Source organism: Seriola dumerili, unplaced genomic scaffold (genome assembly GCF_002260705.1).
Source record: "Seriola dumerili isolate Sdu_G_001 unplaced genomic scaffold, Sdu_1.0 BDQW01000091.1, whole genome shotgun sequence".
Classification (NCBI taxonomy): domain Eukaryota; kingdom Metazoa; phylum Chordata; class Actinopteri; order Carangiformes; family Carangidae; genus Seriola; species Seriola dumerili.
Genome location: NW_019174346.1, coordinates 4,772,320 through 4,792,103, shown reverse-complemented (window position 1 = coordinate 4,792,103; position 19,784 = coordinate 4,772,320). Strand labels below are relative to the sequence as shown.

The window sequence follows — 19,784 nt, the reverse complement described above, 5'->3', positions numbered from 1 at the left end:
TGTGTCTCTGTGCATGCAGGTAGCCATTTTGCACTGTATTTTACAGCTGAAGAACTGAGCCACCAACGCCCCCAAGTGTCTGTGTTCATACACAACATGTTTATTGTCAGCACTTGGAGCACATATTAAGAGTTTGTACAAGTAAGAATAGCATGAATATTTCAGATGTGTAACAAATAGTGCACGACTTGTAGAAAAATAGCAGCTAAAAGAAAATGTAACAACTGTGCCTGAACATTATTGTAACTGGTATATTTAAAGGACATTGGATTACATGAACATGATCATTTATACAAACTAATACAGTGCAATTACAAGTTAACATTACAGCTTAAGTAAAATGTTCTCCGAGCACATTATTTCAATTTCAAACTTTCCTCTCCGTTACCACGTCTCTTGTTTCTTATTGTGAAATGTTTTGTTCACATCTAAAGCCAAAATATAGATGAGAACATTTGACTTTTAAAATGTGTAACAAATCATAGTATTGATGGTATGTTATTTAATAAAATAATAAATATTTCTAAAATATTTGTAGTATCTATATTTGACAAACATGCAACAACTCTATCATTTTAATATTTTAAATACATATTGATGGGCAGGTGAAATGTAAATTTCTGTACTTCATTGATTCATGTGCAAAGACTTGCAATATTTGGTGCGAACTAATGCGTGAATGATGCAACAGTGACACCCAGTGGCGACTGCACGGTAAAAGCCTGCTGAATTTATCTGCTGTTGCAATTTTCCAATCCTGTGACTTTGGTTGGGGGGTGCTGCTGCACCCCTAGGTGTTGAAGACAAGGTAAGTGAAGTTCTCCTCCTTGGGTTTGACGCTGAAGTTGTAGTGTCCAATGCGATTCCTTTGGCAGTAGAAAAGGCACACAAAACCGATAATGAAGATGAGCGTCAGACCGACTCCAAGACAGGAGAAGCCAACTATATGAAGAGTGTTGTATTCCTCCTCCAAGAATGCTGCAAGAACATGAGTCAGGTGAAAGCAGTAAAATCAGTAAAGATACAGTAAACAGGAAAACATGAGGATTTATTTGAAGAGGGATTGGAAAAGTCAATAAAAAAACATAATAAGGAAAAGACAGTTGGACTAGTTTGGTGAGTAATTAAAACAAAATCTTTCAAATTTTCAAATTTTCAATTAAACCATGAGTCTCACAAGTTTATCAATACCTCAATACCCAAAACCTCAAATATGTTTTATCATGTTCAAGGTTTTTGAATGTGTATTTTCCATCAAGCTACTTAAGCTTGCCTCTCCACCAGACTGATGATAGAGACAGGAGCACTGCTGCTATAATTTATCAGCTAAACAGCCCGTTTAGGATTTTAAAATAAAGAGACACTCATGTTTATGAAGAGGACTTGAACAGCTCTTCTACTATTAAAACTAGCCAGTAGCCAGTAGTAGAGTATTAGCTGGAGAGTCATTGTTACTTCAGCTAAGAATGGTTATTTTTCTAGCAGAACCACACATATTAAGAGAAGTGTGAAATGTTTTATAATAGACACTGTTATTCTCTGGAGAGATACTCACTTAGAGCTGATCTGAGCAGAGGTCCAGAGGAACCAAAGGCTGTACCAATCGTGTTTGAAGATCGAGCTGTTCTTTGAAAACAGTCCTGCAAGAAAACACAAGTAAAGATGATAAAGGAGAGAATTCTTCTTTCTTCTTCTAATCTTGATCATTCAAGCAATTAGATGCTTAAATCAACGATAGATTCATCCACTCTATAAAAGCTGCAAGGTGATTGATGATTATTTTTGAGAGGGATGCACTCACAGGCACACAGGTATCTGATCCAATCTGCACACAGATGTGGACCTGGCAGTGCAGGTAGATCACATTCAGGTTGACGAAGGAGAATATCTGCACAGACACGCGAGACGTGCTGGAGTTTCCGTTCATCAACACTTTGGTGTACATGTTCAGCGAACAGCTGAGGAGACAAGGAAATGAGAGACTGAACCAGCAATGTCTTTTTAAATCGAATCAAGATCAATACCACTCTCATGTACAGTATGTTTTTTTTAAATATGCTACAGCCAGGAGGTGGTTAGCTTAGCTTAGCATAAAAACTGGAAACAGGGGTAAACAGCTTCTTCCGCTAACAACATCCTCTACAGTTATTAATGTTATGTTACTGATACTGATTGTAAGGAATAAACAAACACAACATAATGTGTTACATACTGAGCTGAAGAGGTGCTGATAGGTAGATTTTATGACTTCAGACAGATCCAGGCCAGCTGTTCCCCACTGCTACCACTCTCTATGCTGAGCTTACAATATAAAGCCACAGCCAACACCTTTTAGCTTTATATTTTACAGACAGGTAACAGAGTGGTATCAATCTTCTCATAACACTCAGCAAAAAAAAGTAAATAAGCATGTTTCCCAAAATGTTGATCTATGCCTTTAAGGGAACAACAACATAGCATTGTTATAATTTAATTTATTTATAAGCTTAAATACTGAATTTTATGTTTAGAGCATGGGGCAGTCTGGCTACAATATTACAGAATCTTTATCAGGCAGATTACAACACATGAAATGGTGCACATGTTCTCAGCCTTTTTTAGCCCGTGACCCTATTTTTAGGTCCCAAAGACCACCCAGCAACCCAGCAGTTAGAGTGTTGCTATGGAGATCTGAAAATCAGTTACCTTAGTATCTTATTTTGAAAAGCATGAATGGAGCTCATCATTTATTTCATGGAAAAAAATGAAGTCAAGACTGGCTATGGAAGTAATTTTTTTTTTTTACCCCCATTATCTAGAGATGGATGGTTAATTGTCGTTTTCTCATGATAGCCATCGTTATCTGGTTATCTTCTTTTTTTTCAAGCTAATCATTCTGGTATCATGAGAAACCAACTGTATTCCAAGACAACAAAATAATTAACTTGATATCTTGAGACAACGGATAAAGTAAAATTGAGCTGTTCATACAACCCAAATAACATATTGACACTTTTTAAAATAAAATAATACATAAATGTTATAAGTCTGCCAGGACCCTTTGTGGGGACCCAGTCCCAAGGCTGAGATTCTCTGAAGTAGTGGTAATAGTGATGTTAGTAATAAAATATGTAATTAACGTGAGAGAAAGAGTACATGTATGGTTATCTGAAATCCTAACAGTAATAGCAACAGTGATAGGAACATGGTACTGTGGGTAGAAGCAGACCTGTTCTCCAGGAAGGTGTAGCTGTAGGTGTCTGCAGGATTTGGGGTTGGAGTGGCCCAGCACTTGTTGATGATGACTTTAATCTGCTCTGAGGAGGTGTTCAGGCTGACCTCCACCACCACGATGTCATCAGGGGACAGGCTGTAGTTGTGGGGTAGAGGCACTGTACCGTTCATCAGCTGCACCGTCACCTGGAATGACCCCAAGCCCATGATGACATCTTTGATCATGTTATACCTGGAGATGGGAGATAACACAGTACATTCAGCCATAAATACAAGTGGAACACATTGTAAAAAATGTGACTGGATTTATTAACTCGTCAATTTTACTCTTAGTTTTATAAAGCAAGTAAAATTATAAATATTCTTCAGATTATACTTGTTGTTGTTGTTTATCGACTACAACATGAAACAAGTCAGATAAAGATGTGTGGAAAAGAATGGATGGATATTTTTCTGTAAATTACAGTTTATGGGCTGACTACGTGACACCCAGAACCTGTCTCACCACAACACACTCCATTATACTTGACTTGTTATTATTATTGTTTTTGGGGTGTTCAGTCAAACCTGAAAGTAAAGCTGTAATTTTTAAAAGAATAGTTTGACTTACTGGGATTTCCACCTATTCTCTTTCTCGCCAAGAGTCAAATGAAACGGTTACTCTCACATCTGTATGGAATATATGTAATTAGACCTAGCAGACAGTTAGCTTAGCACAAAGCCAGGGGGAAACAGGGGGAAATCAGCAAACAATATGAGAATTTGGTACTATTTCTTGGCAGGGACCAGATGCCAGACAACCAGTGGAGACTGGACTGTGATGCACCAGCTATTCATTCATTTATTATTTAGTTTGGCTGTATGGTCCTCAGTAACCACTAACTAGTTTCAAACTAATGATTTACTCAATCAGGTCGCACCATTACAACTTAAGAAATGTCTTAGCTTGTGAAGACTTTTGCTAAGGTAACTTCGATATTTTTGACTCATTTAGGTTAGTCAAATGTTATTGACATAACGTTTCATAATTTGACTAAAATGGTTACTTCCATACCAATACCAATCAATCATGGTTTGAATTCCACAGCCTAGGGTATTGTTGCTACCCATGTGTATCCCTTTATGGCCACAGTTTACTATCTTCTGTCACAAAAAGTCATCTCAAACTGGCTTCATGAACATGACAGTGAGTTCAGTGCACTTCAGTGACTGCTGATTTCTTCATGTGCATGTTTGTCAACTGCTTCAGCAGCTCTAGGGCTATTTTGAAAAATGCTAAAGTTATCATGGCAGCAAGTGAAGCGTACCCCATGGAGCCAAAGTCAGCAGAGATAAGCATGCTCTTCAGGTAGGTACACATGATGGGAACCTCCAACTGTTTTTTGGGCACCTCCACTGTTCCACTGGGTGAGATGGATGGATCCATGGTGTTGAACAGGGTTACAGATGCCGTGTAGTAGGTTTCATTCTAAAACACCAGATGTTGGAAGCAGTTTGAATTCTTTTCAGAGTTAATGCACTTCAGTTGTAGAGATAAAGTGTTATCATGCATAGAATCTACATAAGCACAAGTAAAGTTTCCCAAAAGCATCAGTTTTTCAGAAGAGAAAAAAAACTCACATGTACAAGCCTGGTATCACAATCGTCCCAGCCCACAGTCAGCTGGACATGGGTGTCATTGCCTCCATTGACGCCACATTCCTGCAAGCCCAAGTACAGGGCGCTTTCCCTGATTGTGTTGTTCAGAAGAAAATCCTTGGCAACTGTCACAGTGATGGCAGCAACCCTGCACTGGACTGAGACGCCCTTTAACATAGAGACACTGGTGGCAGTTCTCATGGCAGCTGTAGCAGTGGTAAGGGTGGTTGTCGGGTTGGCAACGGTTGTAGGGGTAGAAGTCATGTATGTCATTGCAGTAGTGGTTGCTGTAGGGTCAGTAGTGTTGATTGTGGGGTCAGTAGTGGAGGTTGTTGGGGCAGTAGTGGTGGTTGTTGGGGCAGTAGTGGTGGTTGTTGGGGCAGAAGTGGTGGTTGTTGAGGCAGTAGTGGTGGTTGTTGGGGCAGAAGTGGTGGTTGTTGGGGCAGAAGTGGTGGTTGTTGGGGCAGTAGTGGTGGTTGTTGGGGCAGTAGTGGTGGTTGTTGGGGCAGTAGTGGTGGTTGTTGGGGCAGTAGTAATGGTTGTTGGGGCAGTAGTAATCGTTGTTGGGGCAGTAGTAGGGGTTGTTGGGGCAGTAGTAGTGGTTGTTGGGGCAGTAGTCATTGTTGTTGGAGTGGTAGTTGAGACCATTTCATTTATTGAGTGTATAGTGAATGTGATTATCCCAGGAGTGGTGGTTACAGTGGTTAACGCTGGATCATTGTTTGGGGGCGACATGACAGAGAAAGGGGTAGTGCTAACTGTAGAAGATATTGTGGGTGTCGCTGATGGTGCCATTGTCTCCAAGGTAGAAATTGCTGCACAAGACAAGATATTCTTGTTACGAAAAGCATTGATATTCTGTTATTCTGTGAAAAATGAATCTAACACTTCCACACTGTGAGACCCTACCTTGACAGGCTCGTCCAGGTCTGCCTGGGTTGTTGTCAGTAAATCCCTCCAGGCAAACACACCCGTAAGAGCTCCAAGTGTTTGTGCATATGGCCCATTGGGAACAGTCATTTTCCCCTGACAAACATTCATCAGAATCTATAAAAAACAAAATATTTTGGCTCAGTAAGTCAGTTTTTATCTAGTTCTTTAGTATTGTGCTTCTATGTTCCTGGTTTCCAGATATGACAAAGCCTCTACACTACATTTCAGTTTGTCTGATGCTTGTTTGAATTTTAGAAATCTCTTGATTGTTTTTGGACACAAAAAAGGTCACTACTTTATGGCAAGACACAGAAAGAAACTCACATTTTTCAAGCAAAAGGAGCTGTAAGGTCTCACTATTTTTCATCCAGAAAAAATATTTTCAGGCTGTAAAAATAGTGAAAGGAGAAAAGACCAACAAAAAAATGTGTAGTCCTTATTTTTGCAACACTAATGCATTATTGTTGTTGCCACTTTAAGGTATACTCCAGCAATTTTTGTGCACGTTCATGTTTGCAGTCTCACAAGTCATTTGAAAATGTAAAAAATGGTCAAAATACATAATCTCACAATGTAATTCAACAGCATAATTTGGTATACCCTCAGTGTAACTTCTGCCCACAGATCCAAGTCTTCAAGCCAAAGCCAGGATAACCATCAGGGTTTATTTCCATACTTTGGAAAGCTTGCTCCAAATAAGACATTATACAACTGTTTTCATAAACTGATTAGTACTAATCCTCCATAACAAATCTAAACTAATCTTGACATGTAAAATTAAACTAATGCTTTGCTGAAAGTTACTTGTTACTCACAGAGCACCTTAGTTCTTCTTTTTCCTTTAGAATAGAGAGAATACAAAAGACATACCATGTATGCTTGTGTTGTTTCTATCCACACTGTATTTGGAGCTGTTCATCAGGGAGTTCAGCAGAGCCGTGGACACATCACTAACGTCTTGGCTTTGAATGGGGGTGAAGATGAGGGTGAAGTTGACCACCACACTGCCCAGTGAAAAGCTTCTGATCTCGATTCTCACCTGGCCTGAATCCACCATGGCCTTCATCTCTGGAGACAGAGACTGGTAGATCTGTTGATGACAAAAAAGAGAATCACTCAGAGTTATGATGCATTTTTAAAGCTCACATTCTGTCGGTGGATAATCCTTGCAACAGACCTACCTCCTCTATAATACTCGCACTGAGGTTTTGGTAGGCCTGACTGCTGGTGTTCTGCAGGTCAGCAGTGAAAGGGATGTTGGTAAGTCGAGCTGTGACGTCAAGAGTCTGAGCATCTACAAAGAAAAGACTTACTTGGTACAATAAACACATTTTCCACAACTAAATGTCAGCCTTCTCACCAGCCTCGGGCCTACTAGTTAAAGAATGTGTTTTCTTCATCACGCATTAGACATTAAGGACAAATTTTATCACTTTACTCATTACTCCCTTGGGGTAGGAAAAAGTTATTTAAAAAAGAAAAAAATCTGCTTTGTCACATCTCCTTTGCGTGAGGGAAAATCATCATTTTTTTGTGATTTGATTTTGCACTCAGTATTAGGGGTTGAAAAAGGAAAAAAAAACAGCAGCAAAAAAAGGAACATCAGTTCTAGCATCCCTCTACAGTGTTAGACATGGATTCTTTTAACGCAACTTACAAACATGCTGCTCTCATTTATCCATTTACATCACAGCATTCATCAGCTGCGTGACAAAGGGTTTTTATTTAACCCTCCAATACTAGAGCCCCACCCCACCCACTTCCCCTGGGCGGCACCTGGGTGAAACAATCCAAAAATAAACAAACAAAATAAATAGATAGGAAAATCATCATTTTGCTAAAACACAGAGTGGGAATATTTCCACGGGGGGGGGAATTGCCTATTTTGCAACTTATCTCAAATTTATCTAAAATGTCCCATCTGATGTTGAAGCAATAGCCATAACTTAATAGTTTATCTCCTTTATCACTACCTGTAATATTATCATTAAAATTTGTTGGCCATGACACAACTTATTAAGGATAAGAGTAACAATGTATTATTAGTTGGGAACTCTCATCACAGAGCTGTCCTATGCACAGTTGAAGCTTGACGACACTTAAATATGGTATGTATATATATGATATATGATTTTTTTTGAAGATCCAAAACTAAAAGCTACTGGAGCATTCGGTTCTTACCGGTCCTGACTGATATACGCAGGGGGACTCCTTGGTTTCCGCAGGCACAAGGCGTGACAGTGACATTGTACAGCACCCCAGGCTGCAGTCCCCTCACCTCCATCATGGTCTGACTGGTTTCCCAAAACTGAATGTCCTCTGACCCCTTGCTTATAGCAACCTGATAGGTCTGGTTTGACTGAAACTGGCTGGACCAGTACACACAGAAGGAGGTTCCAGTGATGTTAGATGATGTTAAGGTGGTGATGCTGGGAGGAGCTGAGAGGTTGTGGTGGGTAGGAGGAAAAAGACAGGGACAGGTTTATCATTGGTTCATGGTGATTAAAGGAACAGTTTACACATTTACTGAGAAAGTTCCATGAAAAGAATGATACCACTCCCAAGTCAATATGGTAAATATAAGGCTATAGTTAGCAGCCACTTAGCTTAGCACAATGACCGGAATTGTAACTTTCCAAAAGTTACAAAATCCACCTTCCAGGATCTTTAAAGGACCAGTGTGGAGGTTTAAGGGGGATCTATTGGCAGATATGGAATATAATATTCATCTTTTCATTAGTGTATCATCACCTGAAATTAAGCTGAAATTAAGAATCACTGTGTTCTCATTAGCTTAGAATGAGCCCTTCATATCTACAGAGAGAGCGCCTCCTCTACCATGGAGCACGTCATGTTGCTCCACCATGTGTCTACAGAAGCCCAGAATGGACAAACCAAACACTGGTTATAGAGAGGCCACCGCAGGTTCTCCTTCACGCCTGGAAAGGAGGGTGGGGGGGGCATCCTACAACCTCACCACTAGATGCCATTAAATCCTACACGCTGGTACTTTAAAGCTAAAAATTAACTTGTTATATCCTGTTAAATAAATATGTTTTCTGAATCTGCAGCACCTTTGTGCCTTTGCGTGTGTTTTCTTATGCTGCAGTGTGTTGAGTTCTCAGGACCACCATTCAAAACTGAAACTGTGGCAACAGGTTCACCACCAGAAACGGAGGAAAAAGGCTAAATCTGAAAGATGAAGTGGTTCAAGTGACGATTCTGATGACACACAGTCAAAAATTAAAGTAGTGTCAAGAAATAGCACAGAACAAAATAATGAAGGTAAAGAAATCACTGAGTTAGTCCCGTGGATCCAGTTGAAGTCACAAAGGCAATTCAGAAGGAGATTGGGAAAGTTAAGTTTGCTAATTACTTGAACAGCAGAAGAAACTCATATTTGCAAAGGATTGAGAATGACAGAGAAAGATTTTGAACAAGAAAATGATTAATGGAGAAAAAGTCAAGCTACCCATTCCAGGTCTATATGTACCAATGAGGGCAGTAATATCTGGTGTTCCTCTGTCGATGTCCATTGAAGACGTTTGTGTCAGAACTTAGAGAGAAAGAGGTTAAAGCTGCTGCAGCTAAAAGGTACGTTAGTAAGAAGGAGGGTGAGGAAACCTTATTTCATTTTGAGAACATCTTACTGAAGAAACTCTTGCTGGGTCTATGTTCAGTTATTCAGTGAGAGAATATTTTCTGCCACTACTTAGATGTTTCAAGTGTGAGCATACGATTCATACAGCAGAACAATGCAGAGTAAAGGACAGGTGCTCATGCTGCAGAGAGAATCGTCAGATAGAAAATGTAGTGGAAATGGCATAATGAAGTGCTGCAGCTGTGGAGAAAGAAGTGCTGCTTTTCCAGGATGCGAGAGAACTACAAAGATACGAGATTATGACTCAGGAAAACAGAAAAACCAAAGAAGAGCCCCAGTCAAATAAATACATGTGCAGTTATTAAAATACGTAGCAGGTGAGAATAGTAACAGCTTTGGAGGAATGGTATTGGTAGGAAAGAAAAAAAATATGTTGGAATTAAATGATTTTCTGCATCAATTGATGATAAAACGTGATCTGATCTTCATCTAAATCACAAGTGTAGACAAACAATGTGCTTAAGCTAATAACACACAAACACGTTGGTCACATAACTGGGGTTTCAAGGCTTCATTTTCTAAATCATGTTATATGTTGTTTACAGACCTTTAGAGACAGTGCCAGGATTCAAATATTTAAGGTTATGTTTGATGAAAAGAACACACGGTATTCTCATGGTAAGAAGCTTTAAATCTCTATGAGGAATACATGTGGATATGAATGGGGGCTGATAACCAATAGCATTTTTATACAGAGATCCTCCTGTATTAAGCCGCCTTTGCTTGTTTACACTGAACCAAACAAGCCGGCACAATCCCGCCCCCGTGTGTGGCATGCCGGCATTCAGGAATCAGAGGCGCGATGTGTAACACAACACTGTTGGCACATTACCCAGCATGCCAGCTTTACCTTTCACACAGATGTCGATCCAGCCCTGTGAATACCTCCGCTGCTGGCATAAGGTGGAACAACAATGCAACAATGACCCCAAATTCCAATCCCCCTTTTATAAAGAACGGCGAGGCGGAATAAAGGCGCAACATTCCTGCCCTGAACTGGGTGTATCAATGGAGCTTATCACAAAGACAATCCTATGGATTTTTGACAATATATACACATGGTTGAAAGAATCCAGATGATGTGCCTGTGGGAACTGGTCCATAGAAACCTGAATTTAATGTTAAAGTTCCTTTCCTGGCCTTGATTAGACCCATAAAAACTCATCTCTCTTCTTCAAAATTACATGTTTAGATTTTTTTTTTTCCCCATGAAAAAAATCCCTTCATGGTCTTAAAATGGGCTGGACGTAACTCTACACCTTCGCCTGATTTAGTATTTGTGGCTCTACGAATATGTAAATTAGCCTTGCCACTATCTGCACCCGTTCTTCAGCCACTCACCTGCAGCTCTTACTCTGTTCATCAAACATACAAACACAATGCTAGTTTTCTACTTTGCTAGTTACTGTAGGCTACACAATGACAAGTGGTAATATAGGAGTAATTCACCCATACATGTTCAAACCGGGAACTGAAGACGAAGAAGAGCTCATTGCACAGGGTCACCTGTAGCAGAATGGTAATGTATTTTATGTAACGTTAGAAATGTGCCAGAAGCCTTATAGATAACATGAGCCTTGAACTATGTTATCAAACAGCTAATAATGTGGTGGTAATGTTAGATAAACCTTGGTCCAATCACCAGCTCTGACTTAGCTAACGCAGCTAGCTTGCAAAATACCACTAATTAGTGGTTTCCCCTCTGATACCCCTTGTTTTGCTGTAGCAGAATGGGTATCAGGGGTAGGCCTATGCTATGGCGATATGATATGGAAAGCCCATCCCCACAAGCTGACAGGTTTGGTTCATTAGGTTTGTGACGTATGAAACCCTGGCTGTCTGAAAATGTTTTTATGAGACTGTTCACTGCAATTCAAGGTGGAAATACTCAGTCATGGCATTGACTGCGTGTTTCGCTCATATGGTGTGTATTATATAAAAAACACCGTATGGATGTTAACAAGGTTAAAAAGGTTTCATTTCAGACTGACTGACAAATCGAAAAATGATAACTTATGCTTTTTAGTTAATGAAAAATGGGTATAGAAGTGCAGTTCTGTTGAGTCCCTGCTCATATGGGTGATAAAGGTAATGAACAATCAGATACATTGGCAAAGAAGGCTCTGAACGTATGTGACAACAAACTGATAAAAGGAGCCATAATTAACGCCTGGCTGAAGGAATAGGATACAGACATTAAAGGGAGACATTATATTACACAGAAGGTAGGTTGTGTTAAACAGTTTAAAGGAGGATATTGGAACCTCAGAGAGCAGGTAATCATGGTGAGATTAAGGCCTTAGATATGTAGGTTTTCAATCCATTATATATATATAATGGTTATAACATAATAAACAAATCTGTGTCAGTGGTGGATGGAAGATTTATACAACAGTTAGTTCCAAGTACAACAGGACTGGGACTTTAACTATAGGTGTTCTATTCACCGTTAATTAATGGTCGTTATCTAGCTTAGATTGTAACAAACTTTGCAAAGATTTAAATATTTCCAGAAATAACATTTGAATTAAATTATGTATGGCTGTGCACACCTCCAGGTGAGCTCATATGACGTCAGCCGACCTCAACAAATTAGAGAAAAGCAAAAATGAAGCAGGCCTGAGGTAATGTGTAGACAAGGTAGCAAGCTAGTGAGCAGGCTACAGGTCAGGCAAATGTTTATGTGTTGCTTAGCAACAGTCCAGTACCTGTCCAATTGCCGAACTATTTGTGTTGGCGTAGCCAAATAAATGATGAAATAAACAAACAAATCATAATCTGTTATTTCTTATTACTGTTATCTAATATGGCGCTCGTAGAACTGTTGTATAAAAGCATCACACCATCACCGTCTATGTCTGAATCACAGCCCTGCTGATATTCAGTACATCACTCCCTTGTGTGATATTGCTTAAGTATAACACATTACCATGCATTGTAATTCAGAGAAGAAGAACAACAACAAGGAAGAGGAGGAGAAGAAGAAGAAAGGGAGAGGAGGAGAGGAAGGGCAAGCAACACAAAAGTGAGATTTATACTTTATCACTTGTGTTTTCAAACAGTGTTTTTTTGGTTTTACAAGAGAAAAGAATTGAAAGATAAAGACCAAAGTTGGTTTGGAAAATGTGTGTTTTGTTGACTGTGGGACAGATTTCCACATATGTATGCAGATTAGCATATTCACCAACATGACACCACACTTCCTACTTACGCAGCCTTGAGGTAGAAATGAAAGGTTTCTTACAGCATGTGGTTGTCGGCAGAGGTAACTCCACAGTTGAGCTCATGCTGGCAGATGGAGCAGACGTTGTCCACGGCAGAGCATGTGATGAATTATAAAGGACAGAGCTGGTGTTACTCAGAGCTGTGGTCATGCTGATCTCAGAGGAGTTGAAGACACCAGTGGTGCTGATGTCTGGAGGGTCCTGTGTGGTGTTGGAAGTTTGGGTGTAAGTTGTGTTCATGGGTGGCAGGTAGGTCACGGGGGTCTCTGTGGTGGTCCACAACCTGACATCAGCTAGGAAGAAAGGACAGAGAACAATGTTGAAATCAAGTTAAGCTTTAGCGCCTCTGTGTGTAAAAATATGCGAAATCTGCCTCGAGGTGAAGTTTTCTTGTTCACACAGTCGTCAGTGAAGGTGATTAACCTTCACCCAGCTTCACCTTTTAGCAAGACTGAGAAGCTAAGGACCTTTTGCTATGATGTGATCCTGATAAGACGGTGAAGGCTAAACCCACGCAAACTTATTCCAGCTCACTCTTTGGTTCTCTATCTTCAGCTCTGATCTTGCTCTGCACACAATTGTGAAAAACTCTTTGATGAAGTGTCTCCTGCTTGTAGTCTTTGTCAGAAAAGGAGTTTCCTGTATTCGATGTGGGAAAGCCTATCACGGTATTTCTGGGAGCAGATTAGCAACATCTTCTCCTAATATGACTGGATCTCTTTTACCTTGTTCCCTCCATGTCATGTTATTAAATGATGACTCTAACTTGAAGTCTCAGATAAAAGTAAGGCAGGATGCAATATCCAGATTCTGTATCAGTGGTGCTGTGTATATACACATGTGGATATACAATTATAAGCACAATATCTGTGGCATGGATCGATGGGCTGGGGGGCCACTGTCGGAAATTCAATGGTTCGATTCCCGCCATCGAAGTTTCCTTGGGCAAGATACTGAAACCTGAATTGCCCCCGATGTATTATCTGTGTGTGAGTGTGTGTGTGTGATAGAAAAGCGAATGTGGCTTGTAGTGTAAAGTGCTTTGAGTGGACGCTAAGACTATAAAAGCGCTATATTTGTGCAGTCCGTTTATCATGTTATGAATTCTTAAACGATGATGTACCTCACAGAATGTGATGGAACTCAATCATTTATCCACACACACACACACACACACACACACACACAGTTTCACCTGTACAATGGGCTCCAGGGTTGCTAGGATCAACATCAATATATCCTTGGCGGCAGGTACACTGATAGGAGCCCACCGTGTTGTCGCAGTCTGCATGAGGGGAGCACTGATAGAGAGCAGACTCCTCACACTCATCTACATCTGCAGTTAGAGATACAGACATATGAAGAGGTTTGAATTGGAATTACAATAACATGTACAGTTCAGACCGTAAAGTTTGCAGCGTTTGTTCTTCGGGCTCTGAGCTTCAGCACATTCAATGTGATAAAATCATGGATACTACATTAAAGAACCAAGTCTCAGCAATATAGATAGAACTGTGTGGGAGATAGTTTAGGGATTCAAAAGTAACTGGGCAGATACACACAAAGTCAAATAAAACCATCATATTTAATATTTTGTGTAAAATCCTTTGCAGTGAATTACTGAGGTCCTGTCTCTGTCTTAGTCTGGTCTGGTCTTTAGCAGGTGGACTGCAGCTTAATCAGACTGAGATCAGATGACTGACTCAGCTCAAGCTCATTTGGCTGAATCTGAGCACAGAACGCTCCCGTGAACCTCTGTATTCATCCTGTTGCTTTCATCAGCAGTGAAATCATCAATAAATGTCAGTGTGTCAGTTCCACTGGAGCCATGTTTGACAGATGAGGTGGTGGATTTGGGTCATTAACTGTCTCCACACTTTTCTCTTTCCATCATTTTGATAGAGGTTGATTTCTTTTTTTTTTCTTTTTTTTGTGAACTGCAGGCTGGTCTTTCTGTCTTTGAGTCTTAGCAGGGTGTCTGCACCTTGCGCTGAATCCTCCGAGGTTTTGGTCATGGAGTCTTCTCTTGATTGTTGACAAGGAAACATTACTATTTTCTTCACAATGCAACTGATTTTCTGGTCAACCATAAAGCCTGTGCCCCTCTGTGTACCAGCTCGTTTGCCATTTTCCCGTTTTTCACCCATGCTCACCTGCTTTTTAGAAAGTACCCAACTGTTGACCTCAATCTAAATGGCAACTCTCCACTCTCAGTCAGCTCTGAACCACATGAGCTCGTCTGTGCATGAACCAAGGTTGAAATGACACAAAGCTGCCCAAGAAATATTTTCTATCCACGGGTCCAATTACATCTGAACCGATACACTTTGGGCACTATGCTTTAAAGGGGGTAAATCTCCCACACAGTTCTTTCAGTATTGATGTGAACCTACTCTGATTAAAGGTGAGACTTGGCACTTTCTTGTAATATGTAATATTGTGCTGAAACTCAGAGCCTGAGGAACCAAAAGGGAAACATGTAACTGTCCAAATACCTGTGGTCTGGACTGTATTTTGTTGAATTAGGGTTGTGTTTCTATAAGGAGTAATATTTTACAAGACCTAATGTGAAAAATTGAAAGTAACATGTATGTTTGTTAAAATAGACAATACCCCTAAAACATAATCTATAGGGAAAGACATTTAGATGATGAATTTAGTGACACACTAATCTACTGTAAAGGTTTCAGTTAAAAATACTTCAAACACAATCAATGCATGAACCGAACTTGACTCACTTGTCTTCTTTGTATCTTACGTGTAAAGGCTATGTAATTCAGAGGTGTCGAAAAAAAATCAAAGCACATTATCTTAATTGTAGAGAAGGAAATTAATTATCTGTGAGAGAACATTTTGAAGGCAAATTGATGTATGTTTGAACGAGTGAAGTTAATGTGACTTTTGTGCAAATGTAACAAGTATGAGTGGTTCATGATTAATATCTGCATGTGTGTGTGTGTGTGTGTGTGTGTGCACTCGCTCTGGTGTTATTTTCCGCTTTTGCAGGAAACATCCCACATATGACTGTCACTCAAATAGAAGTGGTGGGAGAAGGAAACTGTGGTGCGACTGAGTAATTCTTTCCTGAACACTGTGTTCTTTGCAGAATGAATCATCCTCAAAACTCTACAAGAATGTCATTTCTCTGAAAAAAAAAAAAAAAAAAAAAAAAAGCCCCAATAGCTTCACAGAGACAGATAATTGTGTCTCCTCACCTTCCACAGTTACAGATGACACCTCCTCTATGTTTTTGAGAAGAAGATGCAGCTTTGATGTGACATTGTACAGTGACAGAGTAACGTTGCAGTCGATCAGCAGTGAGGTAGCAGTTCTGTATGGATGCACAGGCCACGAGCTGAGGTAATACACTGAAACTTCATCAGACTGCAAAGCTCCTGTCACCTATTTGTGATACAGACACAAAAAATAATTAGTGTGAATTTAGTGAATTTAGTGAAAAGTTAGCCTAACTCCAGATGAGGCCTTGGTATTTCTTCTGTATTTTAATTTTCCAATAAACAGCATTATCAGAGTTCAGTATCACGACATTAATAGTGACAATAATTGGCCAATGGCCTTAGTGTAGTCGCTTTATATACAGTAGCAGCAGAAGTCTTAATTGCAGTAGTAGTATTAACATTAGTATTAGTAGTAACCATTGCTTGTAGTAATCGTGTGTGATTCAGAAGTCCTTTATCCTTCAGCTTCAGCTGCTGGTAATCTGTCTTCACTGTCACTGTTGCGTTCAAACGGGATCCTCCATTCTCAGAGTAATTAGTTGAGTCTGAAAGTTAAATTAAAAGGGTCAATTCATCCAAATCACAAAGAAAACACTTTAACCTTGTGGTTTCTGGGGCTGTATGAAAAACCAAACCTTAAAAATTTGGACCCTCTCCATGACTTGGAAAAAAACTGCAACAACCTGCCCCCTCATAAAATATAATGAACTTGGTACAACTCATTTGATCATAAAAACTTAATATGCATGAAGAATTTAAGAAAATATCCACCAAATTTCACATTTGAAATTAGACAGACAGAATAGTGCAGATAAACTTCAAAAGATCATCCCTGCTCTTCCAAGAAACACTACTACACTCTTCAGCAAAAAGAAAAAACATGTAACCCATTCCCCCACCTAGTGTGTAGTAATGTGTGGATTTATTTGTAGTGAAAAATTAATAAAGTAACAGTAGAGGTACTAATATTAAAAAAAAACAAAAAAACAAGAGAATGTATTCTAATCAGTTTTCACATACCTTTGTTCAATTCAATACACTCAGCCATACCTGGACTGATATGACCAGCAGCTTATAGTGGCTTATGTGTAACCAATATTACTAAGTCACACTTTAGGTCATCAACTTTATAACTCCTCACTACTTGCACTATTGTTATACTACATTCTAACTTGAGCTATTATGCTGTAAATGTCATTTTAGTTACAGTTGCAGAGCAAAACTTAAAAAGGCTCACGTTAACAAACATGATTTTTTAATATTTGGGTGAAAGGACCCTTTAATAAGAGCACGTGACTTTACTTAAGAAACCATATTAGCAGTTAAATAAGAAATAAAAACAACTTAGGATGTATACTAACTTGCAGGATGACTGCAGAAACAGCGACCCAATCTCTGGCAGCATTTTTGCCAGCCTGGGCAGTCCATGTCCCACTCACAGTCTTCAGATCCGGGATACAGTCCATCTGCAGTTGGACAGGAGCCTGGTTTGGCAATGAACTCCCCACTCCTGTTTACAGCTTCATTCAAAGGAAATAACATGTTACAGGCCATATATTAGCAGCAAGACATTTGTAGCAGTGCATTTTCTGCGCTTCCATCTGGTGTCTTGCACACAGCACCACACACTTAAAGGTCATGCTGATTGCATCTGGGCTGTCTGTCTACTGCGCACAGTGCTGATGTTATATCATCAAATATTTCTTACACAAAGAAAATTCAAATCCAAGAGCAAACAGAACAATTTCTGCTCTTCTATCATCTTCAAACCTAGAAATAAATGATGTGCAGTACACTCACACAGGGCACAGTAACGACCGACTTGTGCGTAGCCATCGCAGCACTTGGTAACTTGCTCCATCGCCGTCTTGTACTCAGTCTGATAGATCATTCGGTAAAGTGTGACTGTACATGTCTTCCAGAGAAGCCAGCCGCCACAAGGCTTTGTCGCTGTGTAGGGGACCTTATGCATCGCCAGGAAACTCACCATCCTCGTCTCATTGTGAATACATAGATGGTAGCCGGATAAAGACAGACCATTTCCTGGAGTAAAATGTATTTTGTCAATTTTGTTGTTGAATAATAATCCTTGGTAGTTAGTATATGGCTGCATAATGACATCAGAGTTTACATTTTGAGTTTGTCACTATCAATCCTCCTTGATTTTGATTTGCTCATAAAGTATAAAACATCGATCATTTGTGACATTCAAATGTTAAAAACAAACTGTAGGTAAAACTAGAAAATAAAAATTCTCATAAACACCATATTCTGTTGTGGTAACACATCAATTACATGTTAATGCGTCATCTGCATAGAGGCCTACCTTCGTACACAGTGTTTTGTCCCCTACAGAGAGCCAGCAGAGCCGCAGCCACCCAGATGGAGAGCATCCAACTCATTTTTCACAGATCAGAATATCAACCCTATATTTAACGACCACATTGGACGTGCATGTTTCTCTTTGAGATGATACTAACTCACTGTTCAGGGTGGATTCAGAGACCAATTCCTCTGTGGCTCTGTCTTTCTCCTCCCCTCGCTGCACCATCAGTCCCTGATGGAACACAAAATCATGGCAGCCAGCGGGTGAGTATTAGATGAATATGATTATTTGGAGTTACATTGTCAGTGCACTAACATTACATTAATTTTTGCAAGTATATTAGAATATTCAAACAATTTGATTTCTTGCATGTATGGCATCATGACAATCTGTATACGACAGAGAGAAAAACCTTTGGTTCACATGATTTTCACAAAGGACTACCAGGCCTTGTTTTTATTTTTGTAGAATAAATAAGTTGTCATTACATTCATTCTTTTGCAGTATTAGTATTAGTAAACATGTTTATGATGCCTGAGAGAGAGAGAGAGAGGGATGAGGGATGGGAGGAGTTAAAGTCCCTAATGACTTGGTTTCCACACAGGTAACCATGGTAGTGCTTGCTATGCTGGCGGCATTAACAGTCTGTGTCAGCCATTAATGTCAAGTAAGGAGGAGTGAGAATTTCCCTGCCATTTTCCCACATGTCTTCATTCTCAGATAGGAGGGAGCAGTGGGATGCTTTGGCTGTCAAAGATATGTTCTAAAAAAAGATTGCGTCAAGATTCTACCATCACTTTGACATAAATGTGAATATGTATTCCCATTTGATGAGAGAAAATTCTACAGGTCCTCTGCATCCTTTTCAATCATGTCATGCATATATTTTATCCTTAGTAAATGTAGTGATTAATATAATGGTTCTCCAATGATGTGTAAACATGTGCCTGATTAAACTTCCTTCTGTCATTAAGCGATAATGATTGGGTACGTGCTGATGCGCTGGAGCATGTGGCTGTAGGGAGGTGCAGGGGTTCAGCTAAGGTCATTACACATTAAATAGTTACATCAAATAAAAAAAATTTAAAAATAAATAGAAACATCACTTCAATAGGATGTGGTTTAATGAAAATAATGATCTTCAGGAGTGTTGCATTCAGTCTTTACACCACCAGTGCCACACCTGATTGAGTCATAAGACTGTTGCCAGGTACTGAAGCTGACAAGGCTTTCCTGGAAGAGGCCTGTAGGCCAAATAAACATGGCAACAATTCCCCACTGGATGCCAGTAATGACACAAATCTACTGCCATTCTATATTGACTCCCATTCAGTCACAGACCTAATTAGTTTCTTTGGGGTTAGGGGGGCGCGTAGTTTCATGCATAGTATGTAGCACCTCACAGACATACCAAAGACAGTATAGGTAAGGTATGTACACAATCACAGTAAAAATTTGTATTTTATATACATTTTAGATTTTTTTTAACATAAAACTAAAATACATTTTTTTAAAAAGTCCTCAAAGCACAGGACTCTCTCTCTATAGAT

The 19,784-nt window shown here is 39.6% G+C and overlaps 1 protein-coding gene across 1 annotated transcript; it reads right to left on the bottom strand.

Annotated features, from left to right (window-relative positions):
- Positions 1-484: 484 nt before the first annotated feature.
- On the bottom strand, positions 485-18,310 carry umodl1 (uromodulin like 1). Its single transcript, XM_022746101.1, has 17 exons — positions 18,235-18,310; positions 17,709-17,951; positions 17,270-17,428; positions 16,326-16,453; positions 15,885-16,071; positions 13,865-14,005; positions 12,690-12,962; positions 7,966-8,223; positions 6,966-7,078; positions 6,655-6,874; positions 5,761-5,898; positions 4,834-5,666; positions 4,521-4,681; positions 3,209-3,445; positions 1,802-1,958; positions 1,556-1,640; positions 485-978 (listed from the first exon to the last, which is right to left on the bottom strand). The coding sequence occupies exons 1-17, from the start codon at positions 18,308-18,310 to the stop codon at positions 791-793; spliced, it is 3,597 nt and encodes a 1,198-aa protein (XP_022601822.1). The 3' UTR covers positions 485-790.
- Between the last annotated feature and the right edge of the window lie 1,474 nt (positions 18,311-19,784).